The sequence below is a fragment of the Canis lupus genome, chromosome 30 (genome assembly GCF_003254725.2).
Source record: "Canis lupus dingo isolate Sandy chromosome 30, ASM325472v2, whole genome shotgun sequence".
NCBI classification, from domain to species: domain Eukaryota; kingdom Metazoa; phylum Chordata; class Mammalia; order Carnivora; family Canidae; genus Canis; species Canis lupus.
Window position 1 is genome coordinate 25470239 of NC_064272.1, and position 21892 is coordinate 25492130.

Genomic DNA, 21892 nt, shown 5'->3' on the forward strand with positions numbered 1-21892 from the left:
CTCTCTCTCCCTCTGCTTCCCATGTGCCCCACTCATGCCCTCTCTCGTTCACCCTCTCAAACAAATAAAATCTTTAAAAAAAAAAAGAAAAAAATTTGTTATGTAAGTTTTTACACCATGAAATGTGTATATGATTTTTATTTCATATAGGGTCTTACTTCCTCAGGTTTCCTGAAGCTTTAGTCTTTTCCCATTGCTGCTAAAGCTAAAAACCCTAACTGCACTTACCTTGACTGGTTTATTTTTTTTTTTTAATTTATTTTTATTTATTTATGATAGTCATACAGAGAGAGAGAGAGGCAGAGACATAGGCAGAGGGAGAAGCAGGCTCCATGCACCGGGAGCCCGACATGGGATTCGATCCCGGGTCTCCAGGATCGCGCCCTGGGCCAAAAGCAGGCGCCAAACCGCTGCGCCACCCAGGGATCCTACCTTGACTGGTTTAGAAAGTCCCATTCCCATGGCCTGGCTAGGAGAAAGTAAGGGAGGAAGGCTGAATAATGCTCAACAACATAGGGCTAGACTGTAGGGAGATGTGTAGGAAATCACCAAAAATTTTCAAGGGATTGAAAACATACCAAACCAAGCATTAATTATCTACCTACCTATTGTACCTAACAGCTGGATCTTAGATCATTTCACTAAGGATTTGTCCCTGGCACTGAATACATGAAGTACCTTAAAAAATATAAATCAGCAACTGCTTTGTGGTATACATATAACTGAATTGTTTAATTTTGGATTGATGTGCCCAAATCTTGAACATATGGTATTGTATCATACGCCAAAGTATTACGCCAAAAAGGAGTAAGTCATCCCCATATATAATTATATGTCACAGGTGATAGACTATAACCATAATTTCTAAATTAAAAGGAGACCATTATACTTGAAAAAATATAAATCTTTCAAGAAAAGTTTTCAATTATTATATTTAAGTTAGTGAAGAAAATTTTACCTTAATAAGTTATAAAAATCATTACTCAAATGAAATTTAAACTGAAAATAGCCAACCAGAACTGTAGATAAGATGGTTTAAAATATCAACAACTTCATCCATTCTTTCATTTGTCGCAACTAATTAACCATATTTATACATATCCATGGCCGAAGTTAGCTAAGAATGTACAAGGAGTTCTCCTTCCTAAAAAGATCCTCCCAAACAGTAATATTAGGGTAAAACACTGAAAAACATAAACCTCATTCACTGTAAATTATTTAAAAGTCCTCAGTTTTGGGGGATCCCTGGGTGGTGCAGTGGTTTAGCGCCTGCCTTTGGCTCAGGGCGCGATCCTGGAGACCCGGGATCTAATCCCACGTCGGGCTCCCGGTGCATGGAGCCTGCTTCTCCCTCTGCCCCTCTCCCTCTCTCTCTCTCTCTCTCTCTCTGTGTGACTATAGTAAATAAACAAAAATTAAAAAAAATAAAATAAATAAAATAAAAGTCCTCAGTTTTTGCATTCCAGCTATTTCTAAAAGGCCTTGAAAACATTTACAGATTAATATAACATAGAAACAAAAGAGAACAGAAGATATCCACAGGATACACAATTGATAGATGTTCTGAGAACACATATTGAGAAGATTATAGAAGTCAAACAATAATTTTGACTCCAAGGTTTTTGGCAGCATGGAAGGAAAATACACTTGGTTTTTATTTCCTGAACATTCAGATTCATTTTTATAGAACAAAACTTTTCCTACAGCTAAACCCAGATTGGAATATTTTACATGATATAAAGAATGAGTGACATGGTGAAGAGTATCTCTAGCCATGGCTTTATAAAAGTCTCAGAAAAATCATTCAACTGGTATTTCTGGGAAGGATTCTATAAACAGAGTAAAGTTAATTATAACTCAATAAGTACTGAGTTACACGATACTTAGCAAATAATTTAGTCCTTAACAGTTTATTGTACATTTAATAAGATATTACATTCACTAATTACTAACACTTTTTAATTTTTCTATATCCTACTTATCAATTTTTAATTGTATCATAATTTTATTGTAAGTATTCTTCTGCAAATTGCCTCAAATATTTAATAAAATGAATCAGCATATATAAATAAGAATCACAAAAAAATATAACTTTGTTTTTCACAAGAACACAGGGAGTTAGCTTATTCCCACTGGGTAAGCCATAGAATTTTCTTTAGTTGACTTACAAACATTACAGAAACAGAAACTTCCACTGACAATGACTGGATTCAGTAAAGCATACAACTTTATCTACCCTTCTTATGGATACAGTTTCTAGATGATCTTGTGATTAATGTGGACATGAAATTGAAATATTGTATTGTCAATGAAATACATGAATAAATAACCTCATGGAACATTTAACTGCAAAAAAAAAAAATCATACCTTTTGCTGTGGTGTGGGACCTAGTGATTTAGGTGGAAAAGTACAAGGTATTCTTCCGTGATGGATATGATATGGTAGTAACAGACTGGGATCTAAAGGAACCCAGGGAACTGACAGACTGGAAGGCACACCGGGAAGGCCGCAATGTGTTTTGTGCAAATTGTAGGCTGTCCTAGTAACTTTTCCATCAGAGGTCTTGTAGATCAGGAGAGAAGAATCTTCTGCTGCATGAGACAACAAGTAGGAACCCTCCTGCAAGCTAAATCATACAAGGAAATTCAACTCACTGGTTCATGGTGTCAATTTCAACAGCATTTTCTTAATCATGATTTAAGAATTGACAACAATTATGGGAATGGAATACTGCCTCTAAAAATATTTTATGACCAAGTAAGATTTAAGAAATCTTATTTTTAGTAATATTTTCATGATTTTTAGGAAACTAATTTTAATTGTTACTCCAAAGTTCAGGATACGTAGTTTCTTTTTTCAAAATATTCAATAATTTAATGTGAAACAGTCTGCCTAATTCTCTAATCCACGCACAACATATACTGCAGAGTATTTCATGAGTGTACATACACAATATTCCTATACAGAGACCATTTAAAAAATATTTTATTTATTTATTCATGAGATACTGAGAGAGAGAGAGGCAGAGACACAGGCAGAGGGAGAAGCAGGCTCCATGCAGGGAGCCTGATGTGGGACTCGATCCTGGGACTCCAGGACCACGCCTTGTGGGCTGAAGGCAGGTGTTTAACCGCTGAGCCACCCAGGTGTCCCGACTGAGACCATTTTAATTCATTCAACAAACACAGCTCTTGCTTTGTACCCAGTAACACAAAGCTTAAGAGATATAAAAATAAAGTAGAAGTAAAAAAAGAACTTAGTTTAAAAATAAAGTGGAAGTAAAAAAGGAATAATCATAATACAGTATGAGGTGCTGAGAATAGCAACAATAGCAGCTGATAGGTACTAAATTTTTTTTTCTGAATGTTTATCATGAGCTAAATAACTACTGTTATACTGTTTATATCCATTTTATTATTAAATCCTCCACAACAAATCTTCAAGGCATAATATTAATAATTCACTCAATATCACAGAAAAATAGAAATTAAAAATACTAAGCAATCTGCCCAAATTCTGATATAAACCCAAGTAGTTCAATCCATAGGCCATACCCTTAATCATGATCCTCTACTGTTAAAATAATCACTTCTGTCAAATATATCAAATCTACATTTTCCTTTTCTCCTTAGAAAGCTTAAGGAATTCAGTGTATCAACATAAAGAGCTTTCTTAGGATTTTACATTCCTATTTTACATAGCTCAAAGGTGCTAAAGAGAACATCAGTTCTTTCCCATATCATTTAAAATAAGAATTAATCATACTTTAGTTTATATGCATCTGCCTACAAACCTGATAAGTTATGTTTCCATTAATTTTTTTAAGCAGAAAAGTAATGGCTTTTCTGCTTAAAAAGGAAGTTCAGAAGTATTCTTACCCCCTGGAGAATTTTTCTTCAGAAACAATCACTTTCTTATTTTTATATAAGGCAATGAATAATAACTGATTTGGTAGTAGGAATAAATAACATTTCAAAGATTGAGGTTTTATTGATCAAAATCATATATCTTAACTACCTTCACTAAAAATGAAGAAAGTTTTGGTTTACAGAGAATTCATGGAGAATGAGAAACTTCAGGGAAGAGTATTTTAGAAATGCTACACGGTGTAATGTGTATGGATGGATAATGATTACGGTAGGCAGAATAATGACCTTCCAAAGATGCCTACATCTTAAACCCTAGAAGCTATAAATATGTTAAATTACATGGCAAAGAGGGAATAAGATGGAATTGGAATTCCTAACCTGTTGATTTTAAAATGCTTAAGATTTTCCTGAATTATCTTAGTGGGTCCACTGTAATCAAGAGTCCTTCAATGTAGACTAGCGAAGCAGGAGGGACTCATAGGGGAGATTACAACCATGAAAGGAGTCAGAACAATGTGATGTGAGGACTCAACCTGTCTTTGAAACTCTGAAAAAGGAAAGGGCCACAAACCAAGGAATGCAGATGGCCTCTAGAATTCACAAAAGTAAAGAAAAGAGACCATCACCCAGAGCCTACAGAAAAATTCAGTCCTGCTGACACATGGATTTTGACCCAGAAGACCTGGTACACTTACAGAATTGAAAGATAATAAATTTGTGTTGTTTTAAAACACCAATTTTGTGGTAATCTGCCTTAGTTACAGTAGAAAACAAATATACAAACTAAGATATTGATAAGATCTCAAAGAGCATTTGACAAATTTCATGTATAAGTATTGTGCTTCATATGAAGAACACAATAGACAAAATTTCTGCCACAGAACTGAAAAATATCTAGGGCATCACTGAACTCAACACCATCATTTTATAAATCAGGAAACTAATAAGCATAATAAGTAGAGATTGAGAACTTTGAGATTTTTCACTTTTATTTCAGATTCTTGAATTGTTTTTCAGTTTATCTTTTGGTAAGGGCATAACAGAAGGAGAACAAAAGTTCACATAATAAAACAGTCTGATAAATAACCAGGTGGAAAATTCATATTCGGAGATTTCTCACAGGCTTAATGATTTTTTGAACACTAGTTCTATGTTGCTTCCTTATCCTGAAAATGTAAACAACATAGCTATGTAGGCTCCATAATATCCATATCCTAAGCTCCAGAACTTTTGTATATTACCTTTAATGGCTTCCCAAATGTGATTAAGGTGCAATGAGACAAAGGAAGCGGAAATTTAAGTGATGTGTTTAGAAGATGGAGAAAGAGGCCACAGTCAAGGAATACAGGCAGCCACTAAAAGGTGAAAGTCAAGACAAGGAAATGATTGCTCCCTTAGGGCCTCCAAAAAGAATCAGCCCTGCTGATACAAATTTAGTCCAGTAAAAGTGATTTTGGGTTTCTGACCCCCAAAACTATAAAATAAGTTTGTGCTGTTTTAAGCCAGTAAATTTGTGGTAATGTGTTACAGTAGCAAATGGGAACCAATACAACAGAGTCTTACAGAGAAATGTTTAACTGCAAGCAAGTCAGATACTATCATATTCTATTTTTAATTTTTATTTTCACAATTGCAACCTTGACAAAATAGAATAAATTTTGCATTTCTGGGTTACATTCTATGATCCCTAATAGCATATATTCAAACTTTCTCTGAATTTTCACCCAAGAAAATCACACATATCAATGCAAAATGTCCAAAAACTACTTACCTACTCAATTTCTTTAGAATGTGCTGGAGGATGTTAAATAAACTTGAAATCCTATTAAACAGAAGAAATTAATGTAAAATTAAAAAACAAAAAAGTATTCTTAACAATTACTGCTCCTCAGAAAGAGAACTACCTTCACTAACAAAGAAAAAAATAGAAAACATAGAATAACATTATTTGATTAAATTATAATCTTTAATTTTTGCCATTTTCTGATTTCTCTTCAAAATCATAAAGTAGTTGGCCTGTGTGAATCAGAGCAGTTGCGAAGAGCTCACTATTTTATATTCAGAACTAATCTGCAAAAGAGTTTGCCTTTTAGAGATGGTGGTGAATTAGCTTCCAAAGAAACTGAGAAGTCTTTTAAATGTGTGATGCCAGAGAAGCCACCGAGTGGCAGCAGGATAGGTATTTCTTTAGTATCTATTCTAGACTTAAATTTATTTCCCCTAGTATTTATTTAAAAATGGGTTTCATTGGGAATGGTGGGGCGGGCAGTGAGTAATGTATGGAAAAGCCTTCTTATTAGTGTAAAGAAAAAGTTATTCCTCAAAGGAGGCAGTCCTTATAATAGAAGTGGACATTTTTAAGAATAAGCAGAGAATCCAAGATTGAATCTGAGACCCTTCAAAAAAATGTGTCAAGCTCCAAAGGAGAAACTCTGCGACCAGTCTAAGTCAGGACAATTTCCCATCCTAATGGTCAATCAAACATTAACTTCCAAGGCTGTCACTCTAGTTCACCTGTGTGCTCTGGAATAAGTCACTCTAAGTTCCAGTTTCCCCACAGACAAAATGGGGATAATACTACCACCAGTCCTTCCTAGAAAGCTGTGAGATATAAATTAGATTATGTTCCTAAGTTATTTTCCTTTGCATTTACATATTTGGAGTCCTGAGCACAATAAACTCATTTATATGATGTACAGTAATATGTGGCACAGGGGAAACTTTAAGAAGTTAGGATGTCTAAATAAATGTATATAACCTTTAGAGCTAAGAGTCTATGACTCTCCTGTTCTTTTCCATCTTTGAAAGTGGTGCTCCCATGCACCTCTCAGATGGTGGGCTATTACTCTTTTTCTAGCCTTCTTTGTCTGAAGTAGAAAGGCTGGTGCCACTGGCATTTGATTTAATTTGAAAAGGGATATGATTAATATAGATGGATCACAAACTGGGCCAGGGGAAGCCTAAATGCAGAAAAAGATTAAAAGTCTTGAAAATAAATGATTTAAACTTACCCAATATTTAGAAATAAACAAAAATTAGTCATTATATTAATAAGTTTTAAAAATCCCACCACAAAGTAAACTTTCTTACTTGAGTGCTGAAAGTTTTTCTTTTAATTCTTCTGAGGTAATTTCTTCTAACAGAAAAAGTTTTGAAGTAAATGCATCGATGTGCCCTAAAATAAAATATCAAACTTCAAAAAGAACAGTTGCAGTATTTAAAAAGCAAAAGTTATCCAGGGTCCTTAGAGAAGTTTTTACAAAATTGTAACAACTGTAAAGGAACTTTACATTCTAAAAAGAGGAGAATTACACATTTTATTAAGTTTATTAAATAAAGTGTTTATTTTTCTAAAAGATTTTATTTATTTGAGAAAGAGAGAGAATGAGGGAAGGGGCAGAGGGAGAGGGGGAGAGAATTTCAAGCAGACTCTGTGCCCAGCAGAGCCTGATGTGGGGCTGAATCTCAGAACTCTGAGATCATGACCTGAGCTGAAATCAAGAGTTAGCCACTTAACCAACTGAGCCATCCAGGCGCCTCCACACTTGGTTCTTTTTTTTTTTTTTTTTTAAGATTTTATTTATTTATTCATGACAGACATAGAGAGAAAGAGGCAGAGACACAGGCAGAGGGAGAAGCAGACTCCATGCCGGGAGCCCAACGTGGGACTCGATCCCAGGACTCCAGGATCGCGCCCTGGGCCAAAGGCAGGTGCTAAACCGCTGAGCCACCCAGGGATCCCCAACACACTTGGTTCTTAAGATAAAGATTAGATTATAAAAATCCAGTTTAATTATTTACAATAGCCAAGACAAGGCAACAACTTAAGTGTCCATCAACGGATGAATGGATAAAGAAGATATGAGAGACACACACACACACACAAATATTATTCAGTCAAGAGAAAGAAGGAAATTATGCTATTAATAACAACAGATAGACTTAAGGGCATTATGCTAAGTGAAATAAGACAGAGAAAGAAAATACCACATGATATCAATTATATATGGACTCTAAAAATAAAAGTCAAACTCACAGAAACAGAGGAGAAAAGTGGTTCCCAGAGGCTGAGGGAGGAAGGAATAGGGAGAGGTGGTAAAAGGGTACAAACTTTCAGCCACATAGGGTCTGAGAATCTAAAAAGTATAATATGGTGACTATAGATGATAACACTATATTGCACAATTGAAATTTGCTAAAAGAGTAGAACTTAAATGTTCTCAAAAAAGAAAAATCAAAACTATAAATATGTGGGGATAGAGGTATTAATTAACTGGATGAGAGGAATCACTTTACAATGTGTATATATAGCAAACATCATGATGTAGACTTTAAATATTTTACAATTTAATTTGTCAATTATACCACAATAAAGCTCAAAAACAAATCTGGCTTTTAATTAGAGCACACCATAATATTCTACATGGTTACAAAAAGAAGTCTGCTTAAAGTCTACTTTCTTACAAACATAATTCCAGAATTCCAAGAAACAAAGTAGCAAAAGAGGACACTTCAATTTTAAAAAGTAATGTGTATGTTCTACAACAAAATAAGTTAAGATAGTACACTTAGGCCTTGAAATCTATCAAGGAAGAATGATATGAAAGACAGCACTGAGTTAAATGTTATATAATCAAGTCAATACAAAAATCATGCTATTGTACTAGAGTTAAAAATATCAATTAGTATGAAAAGAATGTAAAACTCATCATGCTGAAAATAATAGCATTTTTTGTTTTTATTTTGAACTTGTAATATTTAGTTATCAAAACACATTACTGGGGAAGCTGATGTTAATCACTGGGACCAAAAAAAAGCACTTATCTCATTTTCATATAAAGCCTCCTTTCGATTACTTTGTATTTATAGAAAGAATTGGGAACATTTTCACCAGATGTTTTTCCTTAAAACAATGAATCTATTTTTGCAATGCCTACTTGTTATTTCCTATGCCAAGTTTCAGTTTCACCTCAACATTTCTAATACTCACTATACAGTGACATTTCTAGTAAGACACATTTTAATGCTTTAATAACTGTAGAAAGAGAATATTAAATACAATAAAACATATTTAGACATTTACTAAATATGCCTTTGAGCAGATTAACAAGTCTTAGCTTTTTAAAGAAATTTCAAATAAAAAAATATGTATTATAGTATGTCAAACATGGTCAGCCAAAAATAACTATATAGAGAACACCATACTAAGTGCTATGACGCCTACTTCCTCAAGGAGTTAACAATTCTCTCAATATTGGAGTATTTTCACCTGTGGGCCTTAAATGACTCATACATGTGGTGGTTGAAATATTTATCTCCCTGGCTCTTGGGGCAGCTAAGCAAGGCTTGGGATGGAAAGTTTCCTGGCCACTGCCCTTCAGCCAGGAGCTCTTTTGTATATCACAGTGAGCTATCCAAGTATTTTTTTTGTGTGTGTATCAAGGTTGGGAAACACTCTTTACAGAGTACAAATAAAACCTTTATATAATACAATTAAAGACTATATATATATGTCCAATCATACATATATACATACATATACATATACATACATACAGTCCTTGCTTTGTATGTAGTATGGGATGATAAAAATAATCATACAAGCTGAAACCATGCAGGCAATTTTAATGAACAATGGGAAAAGTTACAATTGTTCCAAAACTTAAAAAAATTTGTCAAAGGGTGCCTGAGTGGCTTAGTTAAGCATCTGATTCTTGATTTCAGCTCAGGTCATGATCTCACGGTCATGAGATCAAGCCCTCATCACACTCTATATTCAGTGGAGAGTCTGCTTCTTTCTCCCTCTCCTTCTGCCCCTTCCCCTACTTATGCAGGTGCATGCACACTCTCTCCTTCTCTCTCACATAAATAAATAAATCTTTAAAAACTTTTTTTTGTTGTTGGGGCACCTAGGCGCAGTCAGTTAAGCCTCCAGCTTGGTTTCGGCTCAGGTCCTGATCTCAGGGTTGTAAGATGGAGCCCTCTATTGGGCTCTGCACTCAGGGTGGAGTCTGCTTAACACTTTCTATCCTCTGCTGCTCCTCCCCTTATTCTCTCTAAAATAAATAAATAAATCTTCAAAAAAAATTTTAGATTCATGATCCAAATATGAATTTCTGATCAATTATAAAGGTATAGGGAAATAAAAAAAAGCAAAACTAATATTTATTTAGTACACTGTAATTTAATACATTAAAAACACTGAAAATTATTTATAAAAAACTCAAGAGCAGTTTGAACACTGCTTGTCACTTCTTCTGGAACAATGTATGATAGGAAGCAAAAAATCTTTCCTATGCCGTGGATAGTCATACTCCTTTCTGAGTTAGGATCAGATGCCAACATTGTATCCTTGTGCTTCACATGTCAAGAAATATCTCCCAGAGTTCCTTTCATGTAAAATCTTATGCTGGTATCACTCTTTATGTCACAACCACTGTCCTCATTTATGTCCATAAGTTTGCCTTCACTAAATTCCTGTGGTGGCATATCTAGAGTCTCTTGAACATCAGTGGGGTCAACATTCCCACTGTCCGCTGTTTCCTAACTCCATTTATGTTCAATTTGAATTTTGCTTCCAGTAGTATCACTTTTTCCTTGCTGTGCTTTAATTATTGTTGGCTAATTCTTTGATTATCCACTTTTATAAAATTACATGAGTTTATCACTGGGGCATAAGGAGGGAACACAAATACACAGACTGTTTTCTGTGTATGAACTCAGTAAGAGGTGCAAAGTGACCACTGACAGAGTTTGGAAAATGTGACATGACTGGTCACTGGTCATGATGTGCATCTGTTATTTTTTAGTGACATGTAGACTGAAAAGTCAGCAGTGAAGTCTGTACTTTATGAAATTTGTTATAGTTAATAGACTGTAGTAACTGAAATTGGTGTATCTCAGAACTGTGCAAAAGCAAGGCCCAGCTTATGTCAACTATGTAGAATTGATATAATTAAAGGATTAGAAGGTTCTCTTACTGTGAAAGATTACTTCGGGAATTTTCTTTAAGGAGTATCTCAATGTTTTTATGGGACATGAAGAAAAAAAATGCCACAATCAAGGGGAAGAGAACATGTTCACAGTAAAGCAAAGCAACATTAAAAAAAAAAAGTACATATATTCTACATGAAAAAGAGACTATGAGCTACAATAATTAGCTGTCCTCAAACTAGCAGCATCAGCAGTACCTGAGAACATGCTAGAAAGGCTAAGTCTTGGGTCTCGATCCAGACCAATGAATCAGACACTACAGGGTCAGGGCCTACTTTAACAAGCCCTACAAGTGATTCTGATGAACCACCAAATTTGAGAATTACTGAACCATGTCCTACAAACCAATGTGCTGCTCTTCAGTTAAAGTAATTGAGATCTTACATCACTTTGTCAGGTAAGACATGATTGAATCACTCAATCATGCAGATAAACTCTACTCTCACTGTTTACTCCAAAGGATCTAATGTACTACCCCTAAATATGATTTTTTGAGGAGAAATTAACCAAATTTCCTTGAAATCTTGAGCTCATAGGGCTGAATGGGGAAAAAATGACAAATGCTTAAGTTAAATGGAGGTGTGGCTAGCAATGGTTGGGAGGAAAACTCAGGCCACAGTTGAGGAAGGATTATGGTGTATGAGTGCATGGGAAAGAAAATATAAGCACTTGGGAAATTTCTGGTCAAGACTTTAAGAATTTAGTTTCTAAACAGCAAAGTCATTTGTTTTAATTTACACTGAGTAGTACTGTCACACAGAATGCTTCATTTTTGTTACAGCTGATACCTCCTCACCCCTCCCTCAATTCTTCCCTAGCCTTTTCAGTTTTATGGCAAAGTTAATAACACTTAAAAAATGTGATTCAATTCTGGTCCTGCCAACTGATAAACTCTGTATCTATGTGTAAGTCATTTAATTATTCTGAACTTTTCTTTTTTGCATATAGCTGTGGTCTACACACATTAAAAACTGTTCATCAGTAGCACTTAGACCAAAATTCTTTTGAAAAATGAAAATAATATACAAAGTATAGTTGGCTAGGCTTTCTTGTTTGAGAAATCTTAGTTTAAAACTGTGTGATAGGACACCTGGGTGATTCAGAGGTTGAGCGTCTGCCTTGGGCTCAGGTCGTGATCCCAGGGTCCTGGGATCCAGTCCCGCATTGGGCTCCCTGCAGGGAGCCTGCTTCTTCCTATGCCTATGCCTCTCTCTTTCATGAATAAATAAATAAAATCTTAAAAAAAGAATAAAACTGTGTGATACAACTAGGATGGATTTAAAGTCCAATTCATTTTTCTATAGGTTTTAATGGCTCCCATAGCTAAAAAAGATACAATGATACAAAGATCCACATAAAACAAATGCCTTATTGCTGGGCTTACTAGAGTGACACCGATTGTTTTTAACATCATACACCAATAACACAAAGCTTTTTCTCTAATTTCTATTAGTAAAAAGTCCATCTTCCCTGATGTTAACCAGTTTTTCTTATAAATGTTAAGATAGGGGCTACATTCCTATTCTTAGGGTTCTCTGGAGGATTTTAAAAGGGTTTTTCCCCCCTTAATCTGATTCCAAGTTTTTGAAGTATACAGATGTACAAGGTTTTTGTTTATAATAAGTGACATCTTTTATTTTTGGCAACAAAATCATACTTAATATAACCAAGGATGCTGTATGGCATAGCTCTGGGGGTGGCCATTCATATGGAACTGTCTCCCTAGGGGTGTGCTATATGAAGATGGTGAAGATTTTTTCAGTATTTTATGTGACAGGATTGTATGACAATATAAAGAGACAGTACCACTTACCAATCCACATACTTAATACGAATAATGTTTAATTGTTATTTGGAGAAAAAAAATAAGTTAGTTATAACATTCTCTTCCTATATCCCAGTGGCTTCTTATGCACAGCTAAAGACAGTAAAAAGAATAAAGTAATTGAATTCAGTGGTTTGTCTTCTACCACTTCCACTCTCCTTGACTTTTACTGTTCCTTTAACCAATTATCAAAGGCAACTTCACTCATTCTAAACATAATTGAGTATCTCCATGTGTCAGATACTGTTCTAGGAGCTTGAGATACTAACAGTAAACAAGAAACATACAGACAGGCAATAGATATCATAAGCAATTAATGTATATAATTTGTTAGTGGCAACCAGGAAAGGTATTGGATATACATTTGTGTGGGTGAAGGGTAAAGAAATCAACAAATAGAAGAAGAAAGAGACCCAGAGATGTCAACCTGGCCCCTGGGGTTGCTTTTCTCTGGAAAAAGCAACAAAAGGCTAAGAAATGGACCAGGGCTTTCAACAGTCTCTAAGGATCAGAGGAACAAAAACTGGATTTCAGGATCTATCAACGAACTGAACATCTAAGATCTGAGTTGGGACCTTGTGTAAAAAGCAGTCCCCTGGGTTTGGTGAATCTCTAAAAGATCATAGGATTCAACATACAGTTGTACTCATGGTTAAGACTTATAGCAAAAGGATATAAAAGAAGGAGAAGGAGGAGGAAGAGGAGAAGAAGAGGAGGAAAAGGAAGAGAAGGAGGAAGAGGAGGAAGAGGAGAAAGAGGAGGAGGAGAGGAAGAAGAAAGAAGAAGAAGCAAAAGGAAAAGGTGTGCGGAGTGAAATCCAGAGGAAACCAGGTGAAATCTCTGAGTCTCTTTTGAGTTTCTGTCTGGGATGATGAAAAAGTTCTGGAAGTGGATAGTGGTGACAGCTGCACAACTCTGTGAATCTACTTAATATCACTGAATTGTACTAAAAATCTTTGCTGAACTGTACACTAAAATGGCTGAAATGGTGAATTCAATGTTATTCTAAAATATGTATAGTTTATCACAATGAAAAAAAAAAAAGTCCCTTCCCACTGAAGTCACATAGGGTGCACTTAATTCTTCCAGAAACAGTTTTTTTTGAAAGTTCATTAGCAATTCAGCACTCAAAGTTTTTAGTTGGGGGGCTCATCATGTAGGTGCCCTCTGCCTAGCACATACCAAAATTAGACTCTCAAAGGAAAGCAGATGTTCAGAATAAGCTGAATAAACACACATTGTTTGTACAGTACAGGTACTATGAGCCATCCTTATCAGCTAAAGAAAGTCTTATTATCAGTACAGGAACAGTTTACTAGGCATGTTCCTAGATACCAGCTAAGGGTCAGCCTTGCAAACAGGTCTTTTCAATGATTGGCAGTGTCAGTCCGGTTACATATGCACAGATCCTGAATAGCAATACCCTAGCAATAAGTGGGAAACAGACTGGTCTTTCTAGGGTCCAAAGTCAAGCTTCAAATTATCTAAATTCCTGCAATGGAATTAAGATGAATCAAAAGTAATCCTGTTTAGGGAAAGATAACATTTTAACTTTCTCATTATCTCCACAATTTTTCATATATAAGACCTGGCCTTTGATAAAGAAGAACCTGGCATACGATGAAACATGTAATAACAATTAAAAAAAATGAAACATGTTATGAGATGAATTGTGTGCTTTGCAAAGGACCCACAGTACCTCAGAACATGACCTCCCTTGGAAATATGATCATAGCAGATATAACAAAGATTAACATGAAGTCATACTGCAGCAGGGTGGACCCTTAATCCATTATGACTGGTGTCCTAAGAAGAGGAGAGAGACACACAAGAAAAAGATGCCATATGATGAGGGAACCAGAGAAGAGGGTGATGCATCTACAAGCCAAAGATGCCAAAAATTACTGGCAGATACCAGAAGATAGAAAAGGCAATGAAGGATTCTCTCCTACAGGTTTCAGAGGGAACATGGCCCAATAACACCCTGGTTTTGTATTTTTTGGCTCTAGAACTACGAAACAAGAAATTTCTGTTTTAAGCCATTTAGTTTGTGGTACTTTGTTACACCAGCCCTAAGAAAGAAATAAACAAAAGATAACAGAAAAGACACATAGGAAATCTAGATAACAGAAGTACTGAACACAGACTTTAAAAGAGTTTTGCCTAATAGGCTTAAGGAAAGATAGAGAATCTCTGTAGAAAATTATAATCTATAAAAAAGAACCAAAAGGAAAATCTAGAACTGAAGAATACAGTAATTGAAATTAAGGACTCAAGTCATGGGTTAAATAGTGTTAGAGACAGGTGAAGAGGGAATTAATGAATTAGAAAAAATATCAAAAATGATGCATGAAGAGCCAAAAGGAAAGGTAAATAAGGAAAAGAATGCAAAGGACATTAGGGTTATAGTCAGATGTAACATAATGTGAATAAAATCCCAGAGGAGAAAGAGAGAAGAATGGGGAAGAAGTGGTGTTTAGTGACATAATGACTGAGAATTCTCCAAAATTGCTAAAAGCTATCAAGTCACATATTCAAGGAACAATATAAACCCCAAAAGGAATATTTACAAGGAAAACCTAAGTATATTATAGGAAAATTGTTGAAAAGCAGGAAGAAAGAAAAATTTAAATCTACCGGGGGTGGGGGTGGGGGGGAGGATGGACAGCTAGAAATGAAAGCCAGAAAATGAAATATCTATCCTTCCAGAATAAAGGTGAAATAATAAAAAAAACACCTTTTGGATAAATAAAAAGGAGTCTTTGTCACTAAGATATCTATAATAAAGATAATACTAAAAGATATGAATTATTTCTCTTCAGGTACAGAAAAATGATACTAGATAGAATCTTAGAGATATAAGAAAAGCATTAAAAGGGTAAATATAAAAAAAAATAAAAGGGTAAATATATAATAAATGTAAACAAATATCAAATGTACACAAATAATGTACAGAAAAATAAAACACTATTTAATGAGGATAAGTCAGGGATATATGTTATAATTATTAGAGTAGCACTGTCCAACTGAACTTTTTTTGTGATGATGGAAATAACTGCACTGTTCAATATGGTAACCAGGTATAGCTTTCTAGTATCTGGAATATGGTCAGTATGACTGAGAAACTGAATTTTAAGTTTTATTTAATTTTAATAAATTTAAAATAGTCACCTATGGCTAGGAGCTACTACGTTAGGACACCTCTAGAGTAACCCTTAAAAGAGTAGTAAAAGAATACATTAATTACATTAATATAGAACTATGCTGATAAAAAGGGGAAAAATGGAATAAAAAATATGCAATTCACATTATCGCACTAGGACAAAAAAAAGCCCTTAAAACTATGAGTTAAATAGAAAACATATTAAAATGGGTATATATAAACTCAAATTTATTAGTGATGTGTAGTAATTTTCTACAGGTACTATAGATATTAAAAGATCGTAAGAGGATATTATAAAGACTTTTACACCAATAATTTTGAAAATTTAAAGAAACTGAACAAATTTCTTAAAAACATACACAAGTTACAAAACTGATGCAAGAAATTAAACATGTGAATGGCTCTAAAATTAATTTAAAAACAGAATTGATAATTAGAAGCTTCTCAAAAAGGAAAACTTTAGGCCCATTGCTTCCTAGGTAACTTGTACCAAACATTTACTTGTAGGAGAAATAATACCAATTTTATAGAAATTCTACCAGATAAGAGAAGAAGAAGGAATACATACCAACTCATTTTACAGTATAAACATAATCTTAATACGAATACCTCGGCAAGATGTTATAGGCCAATCTCACTCATAAACACAGATGGCAGAATTAATATTAAAAGACTCCTAACTCTGGGAAACGAACTAGGGGTGGTGGAAGGGGAGGAGGGTGGGGGGCGGGGGTGAATAGGTGACGGGTACTGAGGGGAGCACTTGATGGGATGAGCACTGGGTGTTATTCTGTATGTTGGCAAATTGAACATCAATAAAAAATAAAATTATTAAAAAAAAAGAAATCACCAAAAATACTAAACACTGCAAAGTAAAAAGATTCTATAGGTACTTACTTCATACTTCTTTGCTACTATACACTGAGCTCAATGAAGTCTTTGAGCTCAAGTATTATGGGTAAATAAATATATACAGCATTTTTAAAAAATTTTAAAAAAATTAATATTAAACTAAATCTACCAATATATAAAAAGAGTAATATATTATGATTAAGCTGGGTTTATTGCAGGAACACAAGGTTGGATTAATATTTTTAAATGAATCAACAAGAGTCATCACATTAGAATAAAAGTCATACCATCATATCAATAAAAGCAAAGAAAATATCTGATTTTTTTTTTTTTTAACCAATTCATGATTAAAATTCTTAAACTACGGGGATCCCTGGGTGGCTCAGCGGTTTGGCGCCTGCCTTTGGCCCAGGGCGCGATCCTGGAGTCCGGGATCGAGTCCCGCGTTGGGCTCCCGGCATGGAGACTGCTTCTCTTCCTTCTCCTGTGTCTCTGCCTCTCTCTCTCTATATATATATATCTATCATGAATAAATAAATAAATAAATCTTTAAAAAAAATTCTTAAACTAGGTACAGAAAGGAACTTTTTAAAAAAAAGATTTATTTATTCATTTATTTATTTATGATAGACAGAGAGAGCCTGCTTCTCCCTCTGCATCTCTTATGAATAAATAAATAAAATCTTTAAAAAACAACAAAACATTCCCTTTTAAGATGAGAAATAAGGAAAAAGCCCCTGTATTTACCTTGTATTCAAGTGTGAGGCAATGAAGGCAAGAAAAATAAAAAGTATAAAGATTGGAAAGAAGAAATAAAATGGCCATTATTTGCAGAAGACACGGCTGATTAATTAAAAAACCTGAATTATTAAAATGAGTTTAGCAAAGTTGCAAAGTAGAAGATCAATATAGAAAATGAATATGTGGGCAGCCTGGGTGGCTCAGTGGTTTAGCACCTGCCTTCGGCCCAGGGCATGATCCTGGAGACCCAGGATCGAGTCCCACGTCGGGCTCCCTGCATGGAGCCTGCTTCTCCGCCTCTCTCTGTGTGTCTCTCATGAATAAATAATTAAAAATATTAAAAAAAGAATGAATATGTAAATAAATTTTATATTTTAGTAATAAACCACAAGAAAATAAAATGTCAGAAATATCATTTATAATAACTTAAAAATATCAAATAGCAAAACACACTTAACAAAAGATATACAAGATCTCTACATAGAAAATCCTAAAATACTAATAGAAATTAAAGATATAAATAAAGGATTTTATAAAGTCCACAAATTGGAAGATATGTTATTGTGAAGCTATCGATTTACTCTACATTGAGTCAATGTACTTGCTAACAAAAATCCCAATTTTGTTGTTGTTGATAGAAACTGACAAGCTGATTCCAAAATTTGTAAATACAAATGGTCAAGAATAGCCAAGAATCCGGAAGAAAAATAAGTTGACAAGATTCACTTTACAGAGTAGAACATTTTATAAAGTAATTTACAATGTTAACTGTCCAGCTAGAGTACCTAGAAAAATTAAGTAATTACTCTAGTTAGAGTAATTAAAACAGGTACTGCCTGAAGGATACATAGTCTAGAATTAGATTCACAGATATGATTTATAATACAAGTAGCATTGAAGAGTAGCAGAGAAAGGGTGGTCTTTTCAATAAATAGTGTTAAAAATGGAAAATAAAATCTTGATATTCCATGTAAAGTTAAATACTACATAAACCGTGTATCAAAGTTAAGGGGTAGAGGGGTACCAGATGTAGAGGGGTACCCAGATGTCTTAGTCAGTTAAGTGTCTGTCCTGGGATCAAGCCCCATGTCAGGCTCCCTGCTGAGCAGGGAGACTGCATTTCCCTCTCCCTCTGCCCCTCCCCCCTGCTCGTGTGTGTGTGTGTGTGTGTGTGTGTGTGTGTGTGTGTGTGTTCTCTCAAATAATACTTTTTTAAAAAATAGAAGTTAAATGGATAAATTATAGTATATTCTTACAAAGGAATATCAAAACAATAGAAGTAAACAACTGCTACACAAAGCATGGATAAATTTCAAAAACTATGTTAATTGAAAGGAAGCATAAACAAAAGATTACTATTTTATGATTCCATTTGTATCAAGTGGCAAAACAAAACTATCAGAATAATGATTGCCATTGGAAAAGAGGAAAAAGGCAATGACTGGCAAGGTCACTTGTGGGTCTTCTGGGGCACTGGTAAATTTTCAGCTTCTTGATCTGGATAGTAGTTACAGAGGTGTTAGCTTTGTTAACTAACAAATAATTCCCTGAGCTGTACATTTATATTCTTTTCATTTCTAAAAATGTACTTAAAGTTAAAAATTGAAAGGGTGAGTGACTGGCACAGTCAGATGGGCATCTGACTCTTGGTTTCGGCTCAGGTTGTGATCTCAGGGTGGTGAGATCTAGCCATGTTGGGCTCAGTGCAGAATCTGCTTAAGACTCTCTCTCTCCTTCTCCCTCTACTCTTCTCTAACCCCTCCCATTCTCTCTCTTTAAAATAAATATACCTTTTAAAAAAAAAGTTAAAAATGGAAGAGAAAAACATATCAAATCAATGGTGTACTTTACAACTATTCTATTATCTTAGAACAGAAAGAGTACCATGCAGACACTTAAAAATTATGTATAAATATAGAAAAGAAAAAATATATAGAAAAGTTATTGCTCCTTTTGTTTTAGTCCACTTTTAATTTTTAGCTAAGAAAAAATTCTTTCTTGGGGTGCCTGGAGTGGCTCAGCTGGTTAAGCATCAGCCTTCAATTTAGATCCTGATCTCAGGGTCCTGGGATGGAGTCCCATGTTGGTTGGGCTCTGTGCTCAGCAGGGAGTCTGCTTCTCTCTCTCTTTCTCTCTCTCTCTGCTCCTCCCCCCACTCATGCTCTTTCTCTCTTTTTCAAATAGATTTAAAAAAAAAAAGAAATACTTCCTTAACTCTCATATCATAAAGATGATCTTCCATATTTTCACCTAATTCTAGGTTAGAAGTTTTTCCTCAGTACAAAAGTATACAAAATATTACTTCATTGTCTTGTATCTATTTTCATCAAGAAGAAATCTACTTTTGGGGCAATATAGTAGGTTATAATTATAATAAAAAATCTGTATATACAATCCTTGTAGTAGGATAAAAGAATACTATTATATTCATCATGTATAGGTGAAAAAGTTCAGGCCTGGGGGTTAAATGATTCTAACCAAGGTAAAAGAATTAGAAAATATATAGTAATCATACATATACCTTCTGATTCCCACATTCAGCATGATTTCCACTACTCCATTATAATGGAAAAAAGCACAAGCTGTGGAGTCAGAAAACATATGGATACAAATTCTGGATTTCCCACAAATTGTGTAATCTTGAGCAATAAACTTAGAGAACCTTAGTTTTTTTCTCCATATAACAAAGATAAACATCACCTATTTTACAGAATAGTGAGGATTAGCAAAAACGGGTATATAAGTAGTTGACCCACATTGCATACTTCATAACTGAGTTAGAAATATTGTTCTAGGGGTGCCTTAGTGCTTTAGTTGGTTAAATGTATGACTCTAAATTTTGGCTCAGGTCCTGATCTCAGGGTTGTGAGCGAGCCCTATGTCTGGCTCTACACTGGGCATGGAATCTGCTTAAGATTCTCTCTCCTTCTTTCCCTCTTGTCCCTCCCCTTGCTTGTGAGCTCTCTCCCTACAAAAGAAAAGAAAAATATTGTTCTATTATTTTTATACACACCTACATATATACATACATACACAGATATATTTAATAGTTCCTAAGGATAATTTTGGAGCACTTCAAGTGCATCATATAGCTTGGTTTGTGAGTGGCAGATACATAATGAACCAAAAGGAGAAAAGAAAAACCAACCCAACAATATTCTGTAAGTTGTACATTGGGAGGTTGGAAGGAGAGGAAATTGGGAAGAGGAGTGTAGTATAGAGAGGAAAACTGACATATTACAGAGAGGATCAAAGAATATTTGAAAAGAAACACATTACCTCTTTTAAAGGTACATACCGTAACTCCTATCTAGGAACTCATAATTTTGAATTTAGTTTGTTATTTGGAGGTCAAAGGGCAATAATAAATACTTCTGAAATGAGCTATCCTAAGTATTTTATACATATCTTCTTTAACTCTTGTCTATCTGTAGATTGGCACTCTTCTTAAAACCAAAACATTATGTTAAAAATATAATTATAAGAGGCTAAGTAATGAGTCATGCAAACTACTTTATAGTCACATCTGATGTATAACATATTTTAATTATATTCAGTTATTCCAGACACTACAATGACAAAATGACTGTTGCCTTCTGTATTTATTTTCTGTATTATTTTTCCACAAAGTAACTATAAGAAAAACTTAACTAAGGAGCCCTTTCTCCTATACTCCCTTCTTGTTGCAACATTTTTCTGAAATTAAAATAGTAACAGAGCAACATTAAAAAACAAAAACAAAAAATGAACACCTCTAACCCACAGATACTTTCAATTATTTATTTTTTTAGATTTTAAAAAAAATTTTAAGTAATTTCTACACTCAATGTGGGGCTCAAACTCACAACTCTGAAATCAAAAGTTTGCATGCTTTACTGACTGAGCCAGCCAGGTACCCCCCTATCTAGAACCTTTTAAAACAGCATTTCAAAACATATTCACCCCCACATAAAAAACCAAACCCATTCCCAAACCCAAAGAAAACACAACCATATAACATAAATTTCTCATCAAACTATAAAAGAAGCCAAATATACCATCCTTTATAAAAAAAAAAAAAAAAAGATTTATTTGGCAGAGAGAGAGAGCACAAGATAGAGTACAAGCAGGGAGAAAAGGAGAGGGAGAAGCAGGCTCCCTGAGCCTGATGCCCATGCAGGGCTCAATCCCAGGACTCTGGGATCATGACCTGAGCTAATGGCAGATGCTTAACTGACTGAGCCACCCAGGCGCTCCACCACACTATTCTATTACATTAAAGTGAATGGCTTCTTCACTCAGTATAATACCCTCCAGTTCCATCCATGTCGAAGCAAATGATGGGTATTTGTCCTTTCTAATGGCTAAGTGAAGCAAGTCAATCAGAGAAGGACAATCATCATATGGTTTCACTCATACACGGAATATAAGAAATAGTGAAAGGGATTATAAGGGAAAGGAGGAGAATT

At 34.6% G+C, this 21892-nt stretch overlaps 1 protein-coding gene across 9 annotated transcripts in view; it reads right to left on the reverse strand.

The window, feature by feature from the left end:
* Positions 1-21892, reverse strand: part of ICE2 (interactor of little elongation complex ELL subunit 2) — a 66735-nt gene that overhangs the window by 4233 nt on the left and 40610 nt on the right. For 6 of the 9 annotated variants that reach the window (XM_025472622.3, XM_025472620.3, XM_025472621.3 and 3 more), the window contains 3 exons: positions 6961-7045; positions 5642-5692; positions 2369-2627 (listed from right to left, as the gene is read on the reverse strand). In XM_025472622.3, the coding sequence (XP_025328407.1) occupies positions 2369-2627; positions 5642-5692; positions 6961-7045 (395 nt within the window). Of the gene's footprint in view, positions 1-2368; positions 2628-5641; positions 5693-6960; positions 7046-7414; positions 20027-21892 lie in introns of those variants that run through there. The other 3 variants (XM_049104063.1, XM_025472624.3, XM_025472625.3) reach the window with 2 other exon arrangements.